The 20,085-nt window shown below is 40.0% G+C and overlaps 1 protein-coding gene across 1 annotated transcript in view; it reads right to left on the bottom strand.

Annotated features, from left to right (window-relative positions):
- Positions 1–5,503, bottom strand: part of vipr1b (vasoactive intestinal peptide receptor 1b) — a 57,720-nt gene extending 52,217 nt beyond the window's left edge. Inside the window, exon 1 of the mRNA XM_022209712.2 lies at positions 5,024–5,503. Coding sequence (XP_022065404.2) covers positions 5,024–5,077 — 54 coding nt within the window. The 5' untranslated portion in view covers positions 5,078–5,503. The remainder of the gene's footprint in view (positions 1–5,023) is intronic.
- Between the last annotated feature and the right edge of the window lie 14,582 nt (positions 5,504–20,085).

Genomic DNA, 20,085 nt, shown 5'->3' with positions numbered 1-20,085 from the left:
TGCCTGAAAACTGTCTTCATTGAGGACATTTTCACATGTCACAGCAGGACAGAGCACTAGTGTAAATAATTACATTCTACCTGCTTCAGTTTCAGGCCTCGGCTAGAATACGGACTCACTCATTAGTGAGCCACTTGAGTATATCATCATCAAGCCATCACGTTAAACAGGTATTTTAATTCAGCCCTAACAAGCTTTCAGTGAAACATCAGAATACTGAAATGTGAAAATGATAGCATATCATGTGGGCTTTCTCCAAACTAAAAACAAATGTAGCTAACAACCCAGATTTTCAGTTTAATTGTGAAATACGAAACTAGGACATTGCTTTGTTTCGTTTCGCTTTAGGGAAATGCAACCCAGTTTCAACCTGAAGTTTCCCAAAAACCATTAATGCTGCATAAACAGTTGAGAAAGTGAAACAAAGTCCCTCATCAGGTAGGAAAACAGATATGACAATGGAATTTTTCGCCTTAAACTGTAAGCTGCTGGGGATCAAGCCCTCTTCATTGCATGGAGGCAGTTTATTAGTTCATAGGACTCTGTATACGGCAAATAGAGCCAGAATACACAAAGAGGGAGACCAACGATTAAACAGTCATCAGAGTTCACAGTATGGGATATTGGGGAAAGGCTGAATTTCCTTATCCATATACAGGAAACAAGAGGAGTAGTCCTGACAGTGATTTATGCTCATGCTCAAAATGCTCCATTAACCAGCTGCCACCGGAGATGCTGAAAATGCATCTATAGGATCGAGAAAGTTTGGACAGCCCAGCCGTTAAGACTGCCGTATTGGACAATGAATCAAAATGTCAATCCCAAACTTTGTAGATGATAAGTGGACCTCTGCAAAGCCTTAAGGACAGACATATACACACAGTGTCTCAGTGAGCAAAACATCACATAAATACCTGTCAGCTCTGATAGTTTGTTAGCGCAGAGCTCATCACGAGGGCTGCCAGGGTGCTGCTTCAGGTTCTCAGCGACTGTTGTCATTTCAAATGGCTGCAGGCTTTGCCTTGTTTGAGTGTGAGATAATGATCAAATCAAAAACCTGGAAGAGCTGACAGGAAAATAAAAGGAGAAGCTTGTGTCTGTGTGTGGCCAGACAATAGACTAATGTGTTTATATCTACCCTACACTTCACTGGAGAGCTGCAGCTACATCATACCTCTGCTGCTGCAACGCTCGGGGGTTTATTAACCAGTGAGAACAGCGAATTAAAGATTAAACACTTTCCCATCCAAAAAGGCAAGAACACAGGAGGGTTTCTGACTCTGAAAAACTGACAGCAAATCTGTAATAGTGACACTCTGAATAAGAATATTTCTGAAATGTCATTAACACATTTGGGGAAATGTGCTTATTTGTGTTTTGCAAAAAGTATTTAAAAAATCAATGCCGTCCTCAAGTCTGAGCATGAAGTTAGAAACTACAGTCAGAGGCTGAAGCTCAACTGGGTATAAAGAATGAAGGCAGGAAAAAAGACCTGATGTGGCTCTGCCTAGTGTTTAGAAATATGCAGATTAGCTTCATAAAGCTGAGTAATAAACACATTTGTTTTAACTGCACACTAACGTATGATTATGTCTGAAAGCTGTAATTTCCAGTTGATTTCATAAGTGTTAATTAAATGCAAATTTAATTAAATCGTCACTCAATTTAAATGAATAATTAATAATGGAATTTAAATTAAAGCTAACAAATGAGCTGACACAGTAGCTGATGCTTAATATTTGCACCCAGTAGCTGCCTGAACAGAACCGGTGTCAAATCAGCTTCAAAATGAGGATTATATGGCACATATCTTACACAACTGGACTGATGCTTGTTGAAAATGTCAGTAAGTAATATTTTTCAAAAACACCAGAAAGAGTGTTGATGAATAAGTTGGCTAATTGGATAGTCATCCTGCAAAGCACACACACGTCTTCATGTATGGATTTATAAAAAACAAAATAATACATTTTTGCGACATTATTGTTGTCTAAAGAATTTTCAATATAATATTATAATGATGTCTACAGACAAATTGGGGAGAAAATGCAGAAGTTCATCTTTAATTTTGACTACTGTTAAGTTTTATCTCTTTTTTGGCAAAGGAGTTATACTCAAAATACAATTAAATGGACGTTGTCTGTCCATGACTGTATGCTGTTTCTCTGTTGGAGTGTCAGCCAGATAGGTACTGGTCCAGGATTATTTACAATTTTATTATATGTGTATTATTAACTTGCTTTATTATCAGTATGGCAGTTATTGCCAGTACTAGTATACGGTGGCTTTAGTTTATGTAGCTAATCTTAAAAATGTTTAGGTGTTAATGGGGCAATCTAATTTCGCATTTACAGCCTGAAGCTATTTAATAGTTCCGAAGAGCTTGCACACGTTCTTGTCGGGCACAAATGAAGCAAACTAGATTCATGTTCCATCATGAGCTGGAGGTGCAGGTATTTACTTTTTAACTTTGGACTCAGACCGGCTACCTCTTTCCTCTGCTTCCGGCCATTGTTAACCTACTGTGAGTCAGTTATTTGGCTTCATTTTTAACACAGAGACATGAAAGTCATATTGATCTTCTCCTCTAACCCCTGGGAAAAATACGAGGCTGCGTAGTCCAGTGGGGAAATACACGGACACGCATTTCAATGTGTAGAACAAACCAGCGACAGATGTGTGGCACCTTTCCTACATCTAAAGGACAACCAGCAGAGCTATAATCGCAGATATTTATCTCCCTCTAAACAACAAAACTGAACCAGATAAAAATCAAAAGGCTTAGCATGTGCACTCTGATTACCACTTACTGTGTGGTGGTGAGACGCATTTAACACGATATTATGTTTCTGATTGAAGTCCATCTTAACTGTCTCATCTGTGTGCATAGATTTTGTGCTTATACCCTTCATGTCAAGTACTTGATGGGTGAGTTGCTGCCTCACAAGCGTGAGGGCAGTCTGAATAAGATAGAAAAAGACTGGAGCAGCAGGAGAAATGCTGCAGAATATGAATGCACCTGTAGATACACCACCTCATTTACAACAATGAACACTGTCCAGTGTCCAAACAGCACATTTTAGTTGGTTTTAAAGTGTTCAATCTGGACAAATAGCCTAATATGTGTTGATTTCAGTGACATTAATCCTTCATGACCTGTTGCATTCAGCTGCTTCTCTAAACTTTCATACTGTCATACAACGATGTATATTTGTCCAACAAATTTGCCAGATTTTCAGACTTGAACCTCCGCAGAAAATTGTCCACAAGCACTTAAAGAGAATCTGCTTAAAGAAGGGAAATGCTGCATTCCCACACACCACGCTATTTTACAGCACTATGATTATCTGTTCAAAAATTTCCTCTCGCTTCCCATCAGCTGCTTTAGTAGGTGATGGAGAGAAGTCATTATCACTAACCCTGGCTGCTCTTCCCTCCTCCCATCTGCATCGCGTCGAATCAATAACGGTGACATCCGGCCATTGACATGCACTCTTTAACCACTTATGGGATTTTCTGCTCTCCCCTTAAAGCCACGTTTTCTCACTGGATGTATTGACGAAACACGTCAGGGTGTGTTATTGTGAAGCAGCCACCGAGGACTTGGGAAAAGGCACACCAGCAAACCGTGTAAGAGCGACTAAAGTATGTCAGCACATGACGTATCTGGTTGATCTAAAGTGTCAGGGTGGGCCACGTGTCAGAGTTGTCAGCGGTGAGGAGAAGGAAATTTTCACACAGTCACTCAGATGTTCTCAGCCTATTGTGCCTGGAAAGAGCTTCTCAAGGAGGCATTCAAAGAAAACATTGCAAAGTGCTGGATGACTCCAATCCATCAACATGCAGCCATTACCATAATCAGAAATCTTAAGCTTCTTAGATCCAGGCTTCTTGTTGATTTTCCCAAATTGTGACAAAAAGCATCTTTATCCTCAAAGTATAAACTCACAGTGATAAGTGACCATCACAAGTAATTCCCTGGTCGAGAAGAGCAGAACATGTGTTTACAAAAAAAAGATAAAAGCATTTCTGAAAAATAAATATGTGTAAGTGAGGCTTGGGCTTTGTGCAAACACAAAACCACGCAGATGTTCTTATCTCACTAGTAGGTGGGTTTAAGGCAAGCTGCTGCGGTTTCATTAACTTCAAGAAACATCTATAGGCTTGTGTGTCATTTTAAAAAAAAAAAGGAAAGTCAGTAGATTTATCACCCACAGTGCAGAAATCACAGACCTACAACTCCCTGCAGCAACACACGGTGCCACTGAAACGTGACATATTACCATGTGGCAATGCTCAAAGGCTTTCCAGTCAATTATATATGCCTGCTGAGAGAACAAGTATTTACTGAAGTCCAGTGAGAACAAAGTCCTGGTAAATTACTGTGCTTATTGACTGGGAGAAAATACTTCCAAACAGTGTGAGCGCTGTACCAAACGTATATACATGTGTTTACCAGATGTTAATTTGCATCAGATTTATCACCAGTACTTATAAAATAAACACAATGGAGAACCAGTAGTCTGATAATTGAATGTCTGTACAGGCTTTTTAATCACATAGTACAACAAATCAGACCGGAACAAAGAAGCAGTAGCCACATTTCATTTACAAGAGTCTGCTTTGGAAGAGAGTGTTAACTGAGAGTCACATTGAATCACAACTGCTGCTGATGTGACCTCGACTTGAGCAGTCTAGTTGAATTAATTTGAGTTTTTATATAACTCAGCTTGAATTTGTGTGTAAATCGCTGGGTGGGATTAAAAGACATTCACCTTCTCATGGGCCAAAATGTGTTTAAACACCAGATGTGTTTGGAGGAGATGAACAGAGAGCATGTTTGAATGGTTTTAAACACAACATTCAATTTTGTCTTTTTCCCCCAAGTTTACATGTTTCTGCAAATACAGCTAATGATGGATGATTAGATCTAGAGGTGTCATTTATGTACTTTTTGCAAACGTATTAAAGTCCAGACCATGATATAATTTCACTGTTAAAAAGGATTAAAAAAGCCACTTACTTCTGGCAGGTATCCGTACAGCAGCAGCAGACACAGCACATGTGAAGAATCCATCCTGTCCTCAGTTTTGGACTTTTCCTATTCACGACTCCCTGATCTTGGCAACAAATAAATTAAAAAAGAAAAGAAAAGAAACTCCCTTGTTAATCTCTTAAAGTGTCTCCTGTGAAGAAAACGAGGCTCTTTGCTCAAAGTGTGTTCAGATGTGTGAAGTAAAGCGCAGCAGCCGCTCCATCCGTCTGCGCTCTGCTCTGTGCGCTCCTCCGCCGGGAGAGCTGCGTCCGTCGGACTGAACCCGCCCCTTCGTCCATTCACAACTCCACACCGCCTGTCCCAGGAGGCTGTTTGTTAAGCAGGCTGTCAGAGGAGGACGGTGGGAGGCAGAAGACCTCTAATTAATTCCAGTGTAACCCCCTTCCAATCCTCTTTAATGAGGTTAGCAACACCAGAGTCAGGTGGTGATTCCGTTTGTGGAACAACCATCCATGAAGGTTAAAGATCTGATCTGACGCCAGGAATAAACCTGTAAGTCCAAGTTAACGGATTTTTCATGTTGTTTATGGAGTTGCTAGATTTCGCGGCATGTTGCATGTAAATGGAGCATTCCTTTCAAGGAGAATCTACTGAAAATATATTGCTGTGGACAATTAAAATGTTGCAAATAAATAAATAAATAAAAACGACCATGCTTCCTTTTATTTAGTACCACGTAACCTAAATCTTTCTTTATGCCACCAGAAATAAAATTCATTTAAAGAGGGTCTGAGTCTAGAATCAGGAATAAATATGTGCAAGCTTTAAAGGTGCAGTGAAGTTAAGTTCCCCTTAAATGCCGCTTAAAAACAACGTGTTTAATGCTTTTATTTGATCAAAAAACATCCTTGCTCATTTTGTGAATACTCTTAATTGTGCATATTGTAGATATGTTTACTCCTTTTCAATTTTCTTCTTCATTGCCTTGGTTGATGTATTACTACCTTCTTTATGATTGCCACTAAATGTCAATTGGAACAGTGATAATTAATGTGTATTTTCTTAAACGTGCACAGTGACAGCAAAATGGGCTCAGATTACTCAGTAGCACCACTAGTGGCACAAACACCATATTGCACTTTAACCTTTAAGGCTCCCATATTGTGCCTCTTTTAAGTCTCACATGTCCCCACAGTGTGTTGTTGAAGTTTTGTTTTTGTTTTTCTTGCTCAAACTACTGCAAAGGTGGTTCATTTCACCATGACTGTATAACCACTGGTGTTAAGGCTGTTAGAAATGGGCTTTTTTGCTCTGAAAACCAATGAACTGCTGCTGTCGATGAGCTTCATGAGGTAGTCACCTGAAATGGTTTTCAATTCACAGGTGTGCCTCGTCAAGGCTAATTTGTGGAATTTCTTGCCTTCTTAATGAGGTTGGGACTGTCAGTTGTGCTGTGCAGAAGTCAGGTTGGTACACAGTTGAATGCCCTATTTGACAACTGTTAGAATCCATACTATTACCACTGTATCCATACTATGTTACTGATACTATGTTATCAGCTAAGTAAAGAGAAATGACAGTCCATCATTACTTTTAAGAACTGAAGGTTAGTCAGTCTGGAAAATTGCAAAAAAAAAAATAGAATGTATCCCCAAGACGAAAAACGATCAAGTGCTACGACGAAACTGGTTCACATGAGTAAAGGAAGACTAAGAGTCACCTCTGCTGCTGAGGATAAGTTCATCCGAGTCACCAGCCTCAGAAATTGCAAGTTAACAGCACCTCAGATTAAAGCCACAGAGTTCTAGTAGCAGACACATCTCTACATCAACTGTTCAGAGGAGACTGCACAAATCAATCCTTTATTGTCAAATAGCTGCTAAGAAACCACTTCTAAGGAAAAACAACAATTCCACAAGGAATGGACATCAGACCAGCGAAAATCCGTGCTTTGGTCTGATGAGTCCAAATTTGAGATCTTTGGTTCCACCCGCCTAGTCTTTGTGCGATGCAGAAAAAATGAACGGATGGTTTCTACGTGCATGGTTCCCATCGTGAAGCATGGAGGAGGAGGTGTGATGGTGTAGGGAAGCTTTGCTGGTGACACTGTTGGAGATTTATTCAAAATTGAAGTCACACTGAACCAGCATGGCTACCACAGCATCCTGCAGCGATATGTCATCCCATCCAGTATGTGTTTAGTTGGACCATCATTTATTTTTCAACAGGAGAGTGTGGAAGGACTATTTGACCAAGAAGGAGAGTAATGGAGTGCCGCATCAGATGACTTGGCCTCCACAGTCACCTGACCAGAACCCAAAGCAGATGGTTTGGAATGAGATGGAGCACATACTGAAGGCTAAAGGACCAACAAGCACTAAGCATCTCTGGGAACTCCAAGACTGTTGGTAACCCATTTCAGGTGACTACCTCATGAAGCTCATGAGAGAATACCAAGAGTGTGCAAAGCAGTAATCAAATCAAAGGGTGGCTATTTTGAAGAATCTAAAATATAAAACATGTTTCAACTTATTCACATTTTTTTGATCACTACATTATTCCATATGTGTTCATTCATAGTTTTGATGCCTTCAGTGAGAATCTACAATGTAAATAGTCATGAAAATAAAGAAAAACTAATAAATGAGAAGGTGTGTCCAAGCTTATGACTGATAGTGTAAATCTCTATTGACGTCACATATGACGCAGGTGGTGGCAACAGCAAAGGACACCTTGTGTGCATCTGTGAGACCCCTGCAGCTTTGACAAAAATAAAATCTGTATTTGACGCTGTAGGAATGTGAACAGGTTGTCGAGGATGTTTTAAAAACCTACTTTCCAGAAAACTCACAGAGAACCTGAACCTTGCCAACATCTGCCACATGAGATAACAATATATTTCTCACAAGGCTGATAAGCATCAAAAGAGCCATTGTGAGCTTTTAGAATCGCTCACAGTAATTTAGTTTGACATGACAAATACCTGCCATAATCATATAGCCACAACCCTGAAGACATCATACGCTTATCTGGGAAATACATATCATCTTATGGTCACTCTTACAACCTTATACTTCATGTATGAAGGAACAGGAGTGTCTTGGAAATGTCTTGAAAACAACAATTCTAGTACAATTAGGTCAGAGATCATGTGTTGTACTCTAACAATAGCTCATTCCCCTAATGTGGGAATAAAGCATCCTGATGTGATGCAAGGCCAAGAAATAGAGAAAGAGCAATTCACTGAACAGCTGCCTCCTTTCCATGACAAAAAGTCCATTACGCAAATTGCACGGGTGCATCCTTATGTAATTGCTAATGCATAAACATGAGAGAAGTGTGTTAAGAAACAAGATGCCATGAAAACCTTTAGTAGTCATCAATAAAACACTAAAGCATGGCAGTAAAGAAGTGAAAACAGACTTTGCATCAACTCCTTTCCTCAAGCGTGAATGTCACTTTTTGACTCAGCGAAAGGTGGTTACTGTGGCGACAACGCTTCAGCTTTTTAGGTCAAAGTGAGGGATACAAAGTTGTCTTTATTGCCTCTGCGGCTTTAAAATCCCCCTGCCTCTCCCTGCACCACTCCCCTGCTGTCACACAAATGAACTTCATCATGAATCCCGGCTGCAACATCAGACGTCCATCTCCTCCGTCTTCTTGAGCTGCGGTCCCATGCTCACGCTGTCTGTGTCACTTCGGATCGACCTCCACTCACAGCTGACTGGACCTCAAAGTGCTGCGTCCTCGTCAGCCTCAGAGACAGCCACCCTGTCAGCCGTTTCCATTCGACAAATACTGAGGGACTATATGCTTTGCGCAAGCCAGCATAATGCACCAAGCACATGAACCACCACAAATAGCCTTGTTTTATTTCTACATTTTTTTTTCCCTTCGTGATATCAGAGGTTATTTCTGTTGTATGGCTTCTCTTGATGTCCCAGGCTTATTTTTAGCTTGAAAGCTGTCATGCTGGCTTTCCTTTTTCAATGATAGCTTCTTTTCCTATATACCTGTGTGCAGTCATACTATATAATGTAATATAATAAGACTGTCAGGGTGAACAAATCATGGATTTTAAAGTAACTACAAAGTGCACAATGAACACTTGTGGAAATGTGATTTAGGGTTACTACAAGACTATGTAAGTGCAGCAATGCATATTAATGTGACAGACAAGCACAAAGCTACATATAGAGGGACCGGGGATTTGCAGCTTTGCGTTTTGTGGACAATGTTTTCCTTAGAGCACCAAGGGCCTCCAGGGGTCTCAGTTTGCAGCTGAGTGTTATGTGGATGGAATTCAGATTAGCACTCCAAAATCTGAAGCCGTGGTTCTCTCCTGGAAATAGATGACATTCCGCCTTCAGGTGAAGATGGAAGGTCTGAAAGGAACCATGAGACCAACGATAGATTGGTTGCAGGTTCTGCAATGAAGCAGTTGCTGTCAAGTTTCCGATTTACGAGTCAGTGTACACCCCTACCCTTGAGTGTGGTCATGAATTTTGAGTTGCAACAACAAGATCGTGGATAAAACTGCTTTCTTCACAAGGTGATTTTACTTACTCTCCAAAATCAAGGTAGAAGTTTGGAAATACAGAAAAGCTGTAGGCTGTATACAAAGATGAAGGTAGCTACAGTGGTGTCACCCACTGCTTAGTGAACCAATGTTTTGAAGACTTGAGTTGGCAATTTGGCCGTCAACATCTCAGTCTTTTGAAAACTAATTTTGTTTCATCTATTCGACTCTTAATTTGAGCATAACTTACAGCAGGAACATCATGCTGTATTCCAAAACTCATCTATGAAACCATAGAAACAACCTTTGTATTGGCTTCACTTATCAGTTTCAGCAATTTTTTCTATTTTATATGCAGCATATGGAATAGACCCCCTGCTCCTCCACTTTGAGCAGAGCCAGATGTGTCAGTTGAGGCACCTGATAAGGAAGCCTCCTCGGCACCTTCCTTTGATGATATATCAGACAGTCAGCTAGTTAGAGGCCCTGCGGCTGACCCAGGAGGGATTACATCTACCAGGTGGCCTGGAGATCTGTCAAGAGGAGCTGCAGGAAGTTGCTGAAGACAGGAACGCCTGGGCACACATGCATGATGGCATTAAAATGTTTTTTTTTTTTAAAATGGTTACGTTCAAACCTTAGCCAGATAAAACATACCTTTATGAAAAAAAGAGGAACAAGCTATTTAAATGAAGGAATTTCATCATCTGATGTGTGATGATAGCAGCGTGGCTCCAGTAGTGCATGAATCACCATGAAATTTGATGCAATCATTCCCAGATGATGTCATTCTTGTAGCGTTTCTTTTGCAGCCACCATCAGGCTGATATATGCCGGAACACTCGGCGCACACACTGATGACATTTGTTTCTCTTTTGTACAACATCCACATGGTCTTACAAGTCTTCATTTCTAAGCTACTGTAAAGAGCTAATGCTGCAAAAAGTCTCTGTATGAACAAACACACTTCTTTCCTTTCAGATGGATGACAAAGAGCAGCCTTTGTGCTGGAAGAGACAATTGTATGAGTCATCAGAAGAAAATAAGGCTAAAATTTTCTTCTAACTAGTAGGATTTGAAACAGATCTGACCTTTACATCAAGAGAGTGATATATTAGTCCAGCACACCATGAAAAACTAAAGGACCCCTACAATGTGATTTCTATCTAGGTAAGGTCAAGTGTCTTTCAGTCTTAATTAATCCCGGACTGCCTCCATGTGTGGGGATGCACACTGAAGAGGAAATGGATGATAATAAATGAAAGTACCAAATTATTTACAAGTAGGATAAACTGTTCCTCTAGGCCTGGGAGAATAGAGGAATAAGTGGAGACACTCATTTTTAGTCTTTTCTTGTCACTTCATAATTTTAATCTAAGGCGTGTGCATGAATTGAACTGTGCTAATTATAGCTGGCAAGTTACTTCCAGATAACTTCAGTAGTTTAATCTTTAGTGGCTACTTTAGTATTAATGTCACTTAGTAGCTACTTCTCAGCAAACTCACAATAGTTTTGCTTTAAAGTTATCACAATCATCACCATCATCATCATATTTAACCCATGATCTTTATCTTTGATCTAAAATAACCTTTTATTGCTTTTATCCATAACGGCTTCTCATCACAAGTGATTCTACTGTATAATGAACAGTTTTTGGGTGCCATATGTGTACAAAAGTTGCATTTCCACCCAAAATATGTGGAACTTTTAGTCTAAGTAATTCTTTTTAAAGAACTAAATGTCATGGTTGTGGCTGTGCCTACTCCAAGCCTCCCTCAACTTTCTTTAAAGACAGTCGCAATAAATTGTTCCTACAGATTGTTGATGGGTTGGGAACAACGGTTCCTTCAGATCATTGGTTTCCAGTGTTTCAAGAGTGAGTAGATTAGTCCAGTGTCATACGTTTTAGTTATCATTTTTGCACACTCACTATACTTCGTTGTCAGTACACCTGTCATGTTTTCTTCTGTAACAGCATGTTGTTGTGTCCAAGCACAATGGATGAAAAACCAATTGTACACACAGCTACAGATTTTTAAACGTCTACATTAAATGTAGCTGAAAAATTAGAATGACAAATACAAGCCTCACTCTCAAAGCTCTTGTCCTTTTTGAAAGTGCTACAGTCCAACCAGGAACTAATATTCCCAGAACTTAGGGTGCATTCCAATATCCAAAATGAAGACAAGATGCATCATCCATCTGTCAGTATGTCTATCCATCCATCCATTTTCTTCCCTTTATCAGGTCAGTGATCAGTTTAGAAGACAGCACATGAAACAGATAAAACTGGTAATTCCAGATATGCCTTTCTCAAACCATGCTTTCCAGTTCCTTATGAGGGATCTTAAGGCATTCTCAGGCCTGATGAGATATGTAATCCCTGCAGTGAGTTTTGGGTCTATTCTGGGGTCTCTTCCAAACTGGACATGAACACAAAAAGCTCCAATGGAAGCCGGCCAGGAGGCGTTCTAATCAGATATTCAAACCACTGAACCTGGTTCCCTTTAACACGACGGAGCACGGACTAGAATCCAAGCCCTGTTTCTGAGGTTGAGGTAGCAATTCTATGTAGGAAACTCATTTCGGCTGCCTGTATCTCATTTTTTCAGTCACTACCCAAAGCTCATACCAATAGGTAAGGGTTGGAACCCGATCAAAAGCTGCCTTCCAGCTCAGGTGAGAAAACGATTTAGCATGTCCCTGTAGCCAAAAATGCCCAGATGTCCAACAACATTTGGATGTTTTTTGCAGTTATCAAGCCAGCATGCTTTTCTGGCAAAAACTGCATCACATAAACTGCTGTATCTCATGCAACAAAATGAGTTTGATCAATTGAGAGCACACAGAAGGTTGACGACTCATTTCATACGACAGACTACAATGGTCAAAGTTTAAGGTGCAACATTAAGACCCATTTGTATGCATACTACATGAAATGGTGCATACTTTGTAGAGCAGCTGCAATACGTACTTAAGTATAAAGAAGAAGTATGTGATTTGGGATACAGCCTTGATTTAGACCCAAATCCCTGCAGTAGAAACACACCTCCTCCAAAAGGCTCCTTGTCTGTGGGGAAAATTCCTGCACTGGAAAGGCTTCTTAAGATCACCAAAAATGGTTTAATATGGAAGCATTTGTTTCAAGAGTGATCTGTAGAAAGTTATAAAGTGTAGGAGGTTTTTTTGTAAATCCTTTGCACCATAATCTTGATTCTGTGTTCTCTTTATTCTCATTTTGTCTTTATCTTCCAGCTACTCCCTGAACAAGTCAGTCATTTTTATATGTGAAATTTTTTTTTTTTTTTTGGAAGATCAGCGTGAAATTTAAACCAAATGTAATATAAAACATGAATAATTGCGTTCAGAGTTTTGCCCTCAAGCAGATCCACATTTCATTTGTTTGCATGTTTAACAATGGCACACTAAAATTAACAGTCATCATAATCCAGGCTGTTATGAACACACAGCAGTCATCCTCCCACCACCACACTGGCTGCGGTTCATCGATGCATCAGGCAGTGTCTCTTTTCTATCACTGATATAAAAAAAGAGCCTCGATCCAAGGTGAAGGTGAGACTATTAGTGTAGTGCATGAACATGGGCAGGTTGTGACTCAAACATCACATCAGCCAGCTGAGTTTGATCAGTGAGAGGAAATTGGAAACTGCACCTGCTTTTTTTGGTCAGCACAAAGGTGTGTTACATTTAGAAACATCCCTTTATCATTTGTGAACAATGGGAGAATAATGAGTATGTCCTTGTTCATTCAGATCAAGTTCAGTCAATTGTGAATGTAAAACTGAATTAAAAATAAATGGATTTGAATGAATGAAAGACTGATGGAAAGGTAGCTTTGCATCAGTTCAGACAAAAGAGGAGAGCAATGAGCTGTAACTCAAGTCGATACAGTCTCAGTTATGTCTCAGTCTTTTCTTTTCTTCAAGTTTGGTGCTTCTCCAAATTGCGACAAATTGCACCTATTAAGAGGAAACTTTTTCTGTCATTTACGTCTCTTTTCAACCGACTTTGGACTGCAAATGTTTTTCACTGCAAATGTAAAATTTGACAGAAGGCAAAAAAATAAAGGATTCATGCATTCATGCGTGTTTTTTTCATGCCATCAATCCAAAAATCAGGCAATGCTCCACACAGTTTCCAGTAAATTGTTGTATTGGTATGATTACAGCCGATCTGCTCCAATCAGTGGTCAAACTGAGCATCCACCTCCTGCACCCTTTCAAATGAAAGCAATCACCAAAATATCACAATTAGCAGAGAAGGCAGTACTGATGATAACTATAATTTTGCTCCGGTGGCCGGGTTGTTTCCCCAGCAAAAGGACCAGTCTGGTGACACACAAAGTAACAAATGCGGTACTATTTGTGGGAGAAAAATAGCTTATGTACATCAGGGATACTCAACTTGCTTCACCTGGGGGCAACTTTTGGAAAACAACAGGTGGCCAGGAAGAAAATAGGCCCATCACTCATTTTTCTTTGAAATGATTTATTTTATAATTACCCGAGTATCTGCTAAACAGAAAAATCCCAGTGTGAACTTTCATTTAGAAAACAGGCTGTGGACCAGCCAGAACCCTATCACCAGCCCACCGGCCGTAAGTTGAGCATCACTGGCATAAAAGCATTTTCTCATGGCTGTTCTGTCATCTTTCAGCTTTTGTTTGGTTTCCAGGAGATACATTTCCATACACATGAATTGGCACCGAGGCGAGTGCAGCAACTGATTGGCTGAAATTTACCTCAGGAGGCTGTTTGCATTTTTGAAATGGAAGCATCCGTTTACATCTGTCTGCCAAACTTCAACTTCCAGCATTCCACATGGTCTGGTGGCTGAGGATAAGCTATCTTTAATGAAAGGCTTACCACAACTTAGGGGATAGTTTGCACTTTAGCTTGGCTGCTACACAGTAAGCCGCAAAGATGTTCTTAACACATGCTGCAAGCTGCTGGAAAGGAGTGAAATGTGAAAATGCAATGTGCGTTGTGCATCATAATGAAGACACATTGCGGTGACAGCAATCACGTTGACAGCCAACTTGATTTTCTCTCTACCGAGGTCTGAGAGAGCAGTCTGCCAGCTGTGGTGCAGCCACTCAGGTGTCATCTTTTATACTTTATAGCCACACATTCTCATATATGTCTTCCAGATAACATGATGTGAAATAGCAGGAATAAGCTCCACCTTGACCAACTGTGACATTAAAATGGTCTTTTTATAACTCCTGCAGACAAGCCACTTCCCAAGATTCTCTGCAGTCAGTTGCTTAAACATTTTCAGTGAGTGTGAAAGTGCATTATTGACACTGAAAATAAGACTTTTTCATTTTTCATTTAAAGATTGCAACTTTCTTATGCAGCCCAATGATATTTTTCTGACACTTTAAGCCAAACTGGATTTGCCTCCTATAGTTCTGTTTGATGGTTGTGCTTGAGGGCTCTGTGAAAAGCCACTCAGTGGATCCTGAATTATGTTGCCAAAGGTATATATATGGAATAGTCAAAATAATCATCAAAATGTTAAATAATGCCAAAATTAAATGTCACCACGTATCTGTGGCTTCACCAAGGATTCAAACTCCTCTCTCCAAAGTCAAAGTCCTCCGTCTATCATACTGGCTAACTCACTATGTGTTCTAGGTGAAAAGCCCTCTGATTGTGATTTCTAAAGTCTGAGGAGTTAAAATGAGGTGCAGAAGGGTAGTTTCCTCTCAGACAACTTGAATTACAATGAAAAACTGCCTACTACAGCTTTATGGCAGTTTGTTTGACATTGTTTATTGTTACTCCACCAAGGAACACGGTGCAATTATGTGACGATTGACGTACGTTTGTCCTTCTGTTAATCTGTCGTTCCGTCTGTGCGCAACATTACTCAAAGGCGGACAAACGGATACGGAGGAAATTTTCAGGGAAGGTCAGAAATAACACAAAGACGAAGTGATTAGATTTTGGCAGTGATGTGACGTATAGTCTGGATCCACGAATTTGTTAAAGATTTCTGTATCATTGTGAGATAGCGGCACGGCGTCACTGTAACCATGACAACAAGTGATCACTGTTAGCTGCCTGCTGATGATCACATGATTGAGAGCCTTACTACACATCCACCATTGTGGACTTATCGGGACTTATCCATTAGAAATCATACAATGACTGAGCAGCTGTGGCAGAGCACTGTGCTCTCTGAGTGCTTTCATGGTTTGTAACAAAACTACTGAACCGAATCTCTCTCTTTTAGCTCCTTTTTGGTCTCGTCTGTCTTTTCAGCTCTAAAATGCTCCACTATGTTCACTCACCAGTTGCTAACTGTGTCGGTCTGCATTTGGTGCTGAGCAAGCACAGTGATAGATTGATTTTAAAAATTTGATTTTTAAAAATTATTTTCTCAGAAAATGGTGCCAGTGATGCCAATAGTTAGGTGAGAGTCAACCAAAACAGTAAAGGTAAGAAGATACAGATTAACAGTTTTCACTTGAATTCAATACATTATTATAAAAAAAAATCATCTATACCTGCTTAAAGTAAAGGATCTGAACACTTCTTCTGCCACTGGTGAGAACAACTCCCTTTGTTTTCAGAGGTGACTTTTTCATCACTGGCAAAGTGACAAAGCACACAATTACAAACAGCAGTGGCTTGATAAGCAGTCTCAGCCTGGGTGATGGTATGACTGCAGCCTCTCTTCAAGGACAAACAGTGAGGCTCCTTTTCGAATGTACTGCAAGAGTGCAGTCAAGAAACCATTATGATAAACACAGCACCGACGCCGCAGAGAAAGCTGTGAAAGCTTTTCTATTCCTGATGTGAGCTGACGAAAGCGAGACAGCGTGAGGTGTAGCTCCAGTCGGTACACGAGGTTTTTAACTGCCCTGATCAGATTATCGAACACTTAGCAGAAGGACTGAAAGTGATGCTTCATAGTGGGAACAATGCGACTGTACCAGAGTCGATGTCTGCCTCTCCTCTTCCACTGAAACTCATCAGAGCCTCCAGGTACTGCACGGGGATTAGAGCTGCAGCCGAGAAAAGTGGTGTCCATCTGTGACAGAGAGCTGCTCCTCCCGGAGGTAAAATTAGCTCGGCTGAATGCTATTTCACAGTGAGGCTTCACCTTTTGCCCCAATATAAGCTTGTTTCCAGAGTGTAAAATGGTTATAGCCTTCAAACACATGTAATTGAAGGCTGTGACATTTTACACAGTCTGGAAAAAAAAAGGAAAAGTGAACAGAAGAACTTTGAAACTTTGGGTTCAGTGTCGTGGGACTTGAGGTCTTGCTTGTATGGAAGGCTGTTAGTGGCTAAACATTTGTGCGAATGAAAAGATGAACATACTGTATTTGAAAAATGAGGCTTCATTTTCAAACCTTTCAAGTGGTGTTGCAGCTATAGGCCTTTAATAACTGAAATTTTTAAGCTACACTGAACCACCACCATCAGACCGGTTTGCCAGTTTGTCCATCCATCCATCCATCCATCCATCCATCCATTCTCTACTGCTTATTCTGGTCTTGGTTGTGTTGGCGTTAGGAAAAGTCACGTCCTCCTGCATCTTCAAGGGGATCCCAAAGCATTAAAGTCCACCTGGGACACATAAATCCTCCAATGTGTTTATTTCCAGTTGGTGCTCGGAGTAATGCCTGGAATACCTCCAAAGGGACCAGGACCAGGAGACACCCTAACCAGACACAAAGACTGTTACCAGACTGGAAAAAGTGGCTCAGGGGAAGCAGTGCATCAGGATGATCGGTGCATTTTTGCTCTTGCTTCCCTTTTGTTTAAATCCATCAGCCCACTGTGTCTTTGTGATTCCTAGAGCATCATTGTGACTTTGGTGATTTTTCTCACAGCACCTTCGAATCCAGATCTTGACCTTTACACCAACATTCATAAATGATGTCTCAAATAACTGGTGATTCCATTCGGTGTCACAATGAGTTCGAAAATTCTAGTGATAGATTTTGCAATCTGCAGCCACTTTGCTACAAGCACAGTTGTTCACACATCAATCAGCTGCACATGTTTAGAACAAAGTCGTCTGAATGAGCTCCTCACGGAATCAAATGTCCCTCCTTCACTGACATTTTAAAGAAAAGTTTCTAGACAAAGATTTAGCTAATGGCTTTTTTTTGCTCTTAATGGTTCTAATATTATAGCATTCTTATTTATATTATATTAGAAATTATCTTGCCTTGTCTTGGTATTTTGCAATTTGGTTTACAAAGCTGATTCTGCAAATGTTTTTTGCACATATTTTTGTTGCTGCCTGAGTGCTAACATGATCAACTCAAGCGGTTTATTTTTCCATTTATGTGCCTTATACAAACAAATTTGTTTTTATTTGATTTGGCTCCATGCAGACTAGTAAGAGGTATAAAAACAACAACTACGCATTCATAGCATTAGCAGCTGTCCTTGTACACTTCAACAAAGGAGTATAATCATGGCTTTATTAGGACAGGAATTTCTACTGATATGTGGGCGTACGGAAGGTTCATTGTTGTATTGTAAACGGAAAGTAATATATATATTTCAATACCATGTATCTCAGGAGGTATTACACAAAGTAATGCAGCGAGTTGTGACAACTGGTACATAAAATCACAGTATTTTATGTACAAAGCTACATTTGTACAATGAAATGTTTCACTTTAATAATCCCCAACATTTTCAATAGCCTAGCAGAATGACAGAATGAATGACAGAAGCTGTTTTTGCTACAGCAAAAACTGTCACCAAAATGTATTTTCATATTCATGTACACAATAATAATAATCAAAGACTATCATAGCAGCACAGTCTGTGTTTCTGTGTCCATGCAGTCAGAAGGTTGGCCCATACTGCCAAGTTTAATAGAGTAAATATCTCACCGGTGTAACATCAGATAATCTCCCTGATAAAATGAAATGAGACACCTATTTGCTGTAGGTTAAGTTCACTGCTGAGTTGTTGTTTTTTTAAACTGCAGGGAGTCAGACACGTCCATGAGCAGCAGGCCAGCAGAGGATTCAGACGTGAAGAAGAATGACTCGCCAGAGGACTCATAAAATGGAAAGTTAATAAACCTGGATATGGCCTCGTTTTGGATGTTTGGACTTGCACAATAACTGACGATGGACTTGCAGTTCAGGAGCAGCTTTGGGACACGGGTATTCGGATTCTGAAACCATCTCAGTGAGTCAGTGTTGCTCAGTTGGAACTTTTTTTTTTAACTTGCTGTACTTTGACAGTGATTGTTAATTTTTTTTTTTTATGCATGTTGTTCTTTCACCCTCAGTTAAATGTCTGCAAATGTCCTTTAAACTCAGATTATTCTTGCTCATTATTCTTAAACAAAATCCATCTGACTCACCTGGGAAGCATTAATATAATTCCTCTCACCATAATAGTGGGTTGTGGCCGTATCCTTTTCCTTCAAGACATGTTGAAAACAGAGGATCCTAAAATATCTACTGGAGTCTTTTCCTCTCTCTCTCAGTCATGCACAGCCTCCAGAAGCAAATCATCGACTTGAACATTTTTCTTTTTCATGGACTTATAGACTAACAGAAACTGTGATGGTTCAGAAGTGGAAACACTGCTTTTAAAGTTTCTAGCTGGAACTTTGTGAGCCTGCTTGCTGCCGCTTTGCAGCCACTTCAGAGTCTGCAGAGAGAATCACCTCCAGCACTACAAGAGCCGCATGAGTAGGACGAGATGTTACATCATACTCGATGATAGTTGATCATTTTTAAAGTCCAAAGTTTTCCTGTTTTGAAGAGAGATGACAAAATATGCTTATGGGACTGTCTGGTGTAATTACATCACTGGTTCCTCTGTCTGTGGAAACAAACAGATCTGACTGCAGGCCTGCTGAAGCCCGGCCACGGACAGCTGGTGCAAGCCAAAGGCACATTGAATAGATTTATAGAAAGACATTTATATTCTCTGAACTGAAAATGAACTTTGCCTTGTTTTGCCTATAGCTTCGGTGCTGTCAGTCACAGTTTCGATCCTGAGAGTCAGTGGTGTTCACAGGCAGGAGCTGGTTGACTGAAAAAAAACTAAATTTATTTAGATTCAGTCACTACACAGGACACAGTGAAGCTGTGTGGTAGTTCCAAAATGGAAAGGCAGGCTGGAAAATCAACACATGAATGTATGAAGAGAGAAAGGGTTTTTTTCTTTTGGATTGTTTTGTTGAACTCATCCTCCAAAGGCTACAGTAAGAAGACGGTGGGAATAATTGTTTTGATTATTTGCTCTTTATTGATATAGTCCGACATATTACTCTGTTTTCAGCAAATAGTGTATAATAAGCTACCTGAGTTCTCATGTTTAACTGGCATACACAAATGCAGGTAATGGAAAAGGAATCCTTCCCCAGTTTTTGTGATGTGCTTTTTCAAATAAAAATAAATACTCAGTGTAATATCAAATGTAAAGAAAAAAGCATAGGACTGCAATAGACAAACTTGCCATTGTTGTAACATACTGTGTTAGTTCTGCAGTTCAGTAATCAGCTGTTTTGGTACTTTTTCAAATATACATTCCATTACTGTTGCTGCAA

Source organism: Acanthochromis polyacanthus, chromosome 20 (genome assembly GCF_021347895.1).
Source record: "Acanthochromis polyacanthus isolate Apoly-LR-REF ecotype Palm Island chromosome 20, KAUST_Apoly_ChrSc, whole genome shotgun sequence".
Classification (NCBI taxonomy): Eukaryota; Metazoa; Chordata; class Actinopteri; family Pomacentridae; genus Acanthochromis; species Acanthochromis polyacanthus.
This window is presented reverse-complemented; position numbering and strand designations above follow the sequence as displayed.